We start from the raw sequence: 5,431 nt of genomic DNA on the forward strand, positions 1-5,431 counted from the left end.
GACGGTGAACTTCTCGCACATCTGGGGGAAGAGAAGAGCGGGGATGGTTTTTCCCCGGCCCTGGGTCCTCGGAGAGGCGGCCGGGAGCGCTCGGTACCCACCTCGTCCTGCAGCCGGGCAGCCCGGGCGTGGAGCAGCCTGGCGAGCCGCACACAGTCCGGCAGCGCCTCCCGCAGCCCCTCGGGCTCCGCTTCAGCCTCCCCCGAGGAATCCGCGAGCAGCGGGGCGGCGGCGGCTCCCGGGAGCATCATCATCATCATGATGATAATAGTGCAGGGAAACTTCATGGCGGCTCCTCGGCCCCTTCTCCTCGGCGCGGCCGGCGGGTTGAGTGAGCTGCGGGCATGGCCGAACGTGTATTTATCGAGGGGGCTTCGAGATTATTCATGGCCCGGGAAAACCCGGCGCTGAGAACACGGGGGTGTGGGCGCCGCTCGCCGCGCCGGGCTCGACAGCGGCGGGATTGTGAAACGGGGGCCGGCGGGAGCGTGAAGTCATCCTGTTCCTCCACCGTAACTCCTTGAGGACCGGGATAACCCCGCTCCAGGCTCACCTGGAGCCGCGGGGACCGGGATGGAGCCGCTCCCGCAGCCCCCCCGGCCGGGGGGGCTGCGGGAGCGGCTCCATCCCGGTCCCCGCGCCTCCAGCCCCTCAGAAATCGCACCTACCCACCTACAGACTCTCCATAACCCCTTCACACGTTTCTTTATGCTGCACGGGTTGCCCAGGGAAGCTGTGGCTGCCCCAGCCCTGGAGGTGCTCAAGGCCGGGCTGGATGAGGCCTTGCGCAGCCCTGAGCCAGAGGGGCTTGGAAGTGGATGAGCTTTAAGGTTCTGTGAGGAGCGGCTGAGGGAGCTGGGGGGGTTTAGCCTGGAGAAGAGGAGGCTGAGGAGAGACCTCGTTGCTCTCTCCAACTCCCTGAGAGGAGGTTGTGGAGAGGAGGGAGCTGGGCTCTTCTCCCAAGGGACAGGGACGAGAGGGAATGGCCTCAAGTTCCACCAGAGGAGGTTTAGGCTGAACATAAGGAAAAATTTTTCACAGAAAGGGTCATTGGTCCCTGTCCGAGGCTGCCCAGGGAGGGGGTTGAGCCACCTTCCCTGGAGGGGTTTAAAAGATGGGTAGACGATGTGCTGAGGGGCATGGGTTAGTGGTTGATAGGAATGGTTGGACTCAATGATCCGGTGGGTCTCTTCCAACCTGGTGATTCTATGATTCTACGAAACCAAATCGATGCATTTGCATGCTGGGTGTGTAGAAGTTGTAAGCTGCCTCTCTCCCTAGGACGGCATCGATCAGGTGCTTTAAATGCACAGGGAATGGACCCAAGCCAGGTCCTACAGCTCCGGCAGGAGGGTGGCTGCAGGAAATGCCACCAAGATCCCTGTTATCTGCTGCCTTATCTCTTTCTGCCTGCCTGGGAGGCATGGTGGGAATTTGAACCTTTCACAGAGGGACCCTTCACCCAGGGCAAATGAGTCCATTTGGTTCCATTTTGTAGAGGCAAACTGTGCAAGGCATCTTGACGTTGAACTTCTGAATCTTTTGAACTGGTTTTGTCCAAATGTTGTTAAAAATTAAATTGGTGCCATTTTTTCATGCAAGGAAGACCAGAGAAAGACCTGATTCTGCTTCAGGAAGTGCTAACAGGAGGGTACAGGGTGAGGAGAACAGAACACGGGACGTAAGAGAGAGGACAGAGTGACAATACAGTGACTGAACTTGGGTGTCCTCCTTCGGACTCTGTTTTTTAAAAAAAAGCCAAATATTGTGAATTCATTTTCTAAGAACGGTCTGGATAGAGAGGCTCAGGAAAGGAGTACTACTGATCTTTTATTTCATGTCCCATTCTGCCAGTGGCAGAAAGGCAGCTGCAGTAATTTCACCCAACGGAGAGGTACTAGCACTGAAATGCAAACGTAAGGGCTGATTTTCAACAACTGCAATCCATCTCATCCTAGTTCCCTGAGCACGGCAGAGGGGAGCAATAGCAATAGTCTTTTATAACGTTAGCTCTCCCTTAGCAGGTCTGTGGTGTTAGGCATAGGAATAAAGATTACAACTAGCAGTATGTTTGCATAGAATGAAAAGATCCAGCTGCAAGGTGCTAAAGGATTAATACAGCCAGATCAGATGAGCTTGATGCTCCTGACAAAGAGCATCCGGACAAGGCTGGTATTTGCCTTCTGATAACCATCAAGGGCAGATCATAGAATCACTAGGTTGGAAAAGACCTCTGAGATCATCGAGTCCAACCATTCCTATCTGCCCCTAAACCATGTCCCTGAGCACCTCGTCTACCCATCTTTTAAATACCTCCAGGAATGGTGACTCAACCCCCTCCCTGGGCAGCCTCTGCCAGTGCCCAGTGACCCTTTCTGTGAAAAATTTTTTCCTGATGCCCAGTCTGAACCTCCCCTGGTGGAGTTTGAGGCCATTCCCTCTCGTCCTGTCCCCTGTCGCTTGGGAGAAGAGCCCAGCCGTATATGCCTTGGAGAGCAATCTCTTTGCTTTGCCAGGCAGCTCTTAGGCTGTTCACACAGACAAACTTTTCCTCCACATAGCCCAAGTGAAAACACTGACTATCCCTGAGTTGGTCTTGTTTGTAGCTCTGTAATTTTTTTTAACCTTATTTTATTTCCTCCTTGTGTCATGAAAATGCCTGTTTCTTTAGCAATTTCCAGTAAACATTTTTGGGCTGATCGCTGATATATAGGGAACAGTCTTGCTAATTTGTGTAGTTGTATCTTCAGAGTGAAACAAAAGCAATTTTTAACTGTTGTTCCTCATCTGAAAGCCTCTAAGCCTCCAGTTTTTATTGTCTCCTTTTGCATTTTGGGGTTTTGTTTACTCTTTTAAGTGATTGTCCCTGTGACTTTTCAGAAGTACAAAGTATACTTGCATGCTCCAGTGGAAGTTGCTCATTAATGCCTTGGAAACTCAGTTTGATAAGGTAGGACAATGCATAGCATTCAAGGGAAGGAGGAACTAAAATTTACACAATACTTCTGCTATTACTCTGGACAGCTTCTCATGGAAAGCAAATTTTTCAATCAGTACTGCACCTAAAAGAAATTCTTTGCGTTGATGTATCTATAATATTGGTCAAAGTCTCGTGAGGGCTTAAAGGGAGTTAATTAATTTGCACTGTACTGCACTGAGCAACACTGATTCATTAGTAGCCACATTGTTCAAAATATAGAAAGCTCTGAACAAACAGCACTTGCTTATGAGTTAGCTACCGGTCAGGGGATTTGCCTGTTGGTACTTCAAAACCTGTAAGTAGAATTACCGAGAAAATATTTTCTAGTTACAGAGTACTTTCTTCCCTGTATAGCATCCTTGTAGTACTGCAGACTACTGGTTTTGTATCCTTTTATTGCTATTTTTCTTAATTTCAATGTACAGGTTCTTTTGTAATCATTTATGCTATAAAACAAGCAGCTACATCCTGATATACAAAGCCATCCTAAGGTGAGATTTCAGAAATTCATAATTCAGCAATGAACATTACTACTGTATGTTTCTGTGGAAGTTCTGAATGTTGTAAAACATCTCTCCTCTCAGATGGTCCACACATGAAAATCACCTCTCATTACAGTTGAGGGTGAGTTTATAGCCAAGGAGCCAAGCCAGGATCATCCCGGGTGTCAAACTCTTTTCTAGGATCATTATGGTGACTCAGACACGTTCCAGAACAGTTTCTATTTCTTCTAGAATTGCTCTGCCTGACAGCAAGCCCATGTCACAAAACCTGTAATGTTTGCAGACAGGGCTGTTTTCAGAAGAAGTGGGTGACACCATCATGGAAATGCTCCTGTCACTGAAGGATTCAACTGATCTTCTGTCATCCTGCACAAGGAACTCCACCGTGGGCTCAGTGGCAGCAGGAAACCTTGCTTGCTGAATGCTGTGAGCCAACTGAATGCCTATATAAATGGCATTCCTAGATAGAGAAATAATGTTTCACTCTGATTTATTAGTGCGTTTGGTTTGACTATTTTTTCTTTCTAACAAATGCCAGTGTTCTACAGTAGTAATACAAACCACTGCTATTTATTTGGAGATTGTGACTTCAGATTGTACTATTGATAGCGAGAGAAGGAATACAACTGAAAATGTGGTGTTATTCTGTAAAAGTGTTAGTTTGTGTGTGGGAGAAAACTCCAGTTGTTAGTAGATCGTTCAAATGGGATCATGACAATGACTAAACAAATAACTTTCAGATGTCTTGAATGAGGAGGAAAGCTGATGTCCGGTGCCCCTGACATATTTTTGGTTGAATCCCTTAAAGCTTGGAATGAGGAATCTTGAATTCCTACAGATCATGAAAAAAGTAGAGAGGAGTTCTTTGTAGTACGTCAAGATGTGAACACTTCACCCATTCTAGAGCTCGTTTCTTTTAAGGGTCTTTATACTGAGCATTCACTGACATTACAGGATCTGTAAATGCTTATGTGCCTCCTTTCTAAATTTTCCAGAGTTTTCGTGGTACAAAGCATTAATAGTATCATCTTCAATGGTCTCCATCAAAAATCCCAAGCTTCAAAACTGGAAAATTTTATTGACCATGTATTTTCAAATAAATATTCACCACTGGCTCTGCTAAGAGCCTGAATGTGTGTTAAATCAAGCTGCCCTGTGCTGTGTGTATTTGAACAGGTTGAACAGGTCATTTATATCCTGTGTTCACTTTTCTTGTAAGCAAACATTGCCATGAGAAGCTTCAAGTCACCAAAGAGTACTGGTGCACTTGCTAACTGCCCTTTGCCTTTGTGGCTTTACAGGTTCTTTGATTCTCTGTTGGTCATTTGCCAGGGAACTGCAGAGTAGTTTGGGGATTTTTTGGTGAAAAGCTCTGGGGACTGCTCATTTTTTTTCCCTAAAGGCAGACTTACATCATTATTAAATTTTTAGGATGTGTAGTAATAGACTTTTTTTTTTTTTCTTGAGTGTATCATATGCAAATACAATGAATTTCCATATCTTAAGCTAAAACAGAGGCTTAGAGGAAAAATTCTTACTTAGCTTTAAATTATGGCTTGATTTTTGACTTTTTCTGCTTAATCTTGAGGGGAGAAATTGTGCCATCATCTTCTCAAGTCAAATGCCAGGCTGGCAGGTGTGCAGTCCTAGGTGAACAAAGTCCTGGAGATAACTCTTCTTGGGGAATATCTGAATGTCACCAGTCACTTTAAATAGACACATCTCCTTCAAATCAAAACAATTGCAGGGATTTTAACTCTGGAATGGGAATATTATAACACTCACCGGTGTGCCTAGATTTGCACAGGGAGCACTTTGCTGCTGTGGCTGCACTGATAACCACCATCAGGAAGCAACCCCATGAATTTTTCTCATGGAAAAACAAGGGAAAGGTAGCTCTTGCTGTGTCTCCATCACGGCACAGTGTGCCTGGTGTGGTGGGTGATGC

At 46.5% G+C, this 5,431-nt stretch overlaps 1 protein-coding gene across 1 annotated transcript in view; it reads right to left on the reverse strand.

Moving 5' to 3' along the window:
- The window catches only part of IL6 (interleukin 6), a 4,744-nt gene extending 4,375 nt beyond the window's left edge, over positions 1-369 (reverse strand). The window contains 2 exon segments of the mRNA XM_069859076.1: positions 1-84; positions 87-369. The exon segment at positions 1-84 is cut by the window's left edge and continues 93 nt beyond it. Coding sequence (XP_069715177.1) covers positions 1-84; positions 87-287 — 285 coding nt within the window. The 5' untranslated portion in view covers positions 288-369.
- Between the last annotated feature and the right edge of the window lie 5,062 nt (positions 370-5,431).

The sequence above is a fragment of the Phaenicophaeus curvirostris genome, chromosome 6, assembly GCF_032191515.1.
Source record: "Phaenicophaeus curvirostris isolate KB17595 chromosome 6, BPBGC_Pcur_1.0, whole genome shotgun sequence".
NCBI classification, from domain to species: domain Eukaryota; kingdom Metazoa; phylum Chordata; class Aves; order Cuculiformes; family Cuculidae; genus Phaenicophaeus; species Phaenicophaeus curvirostris.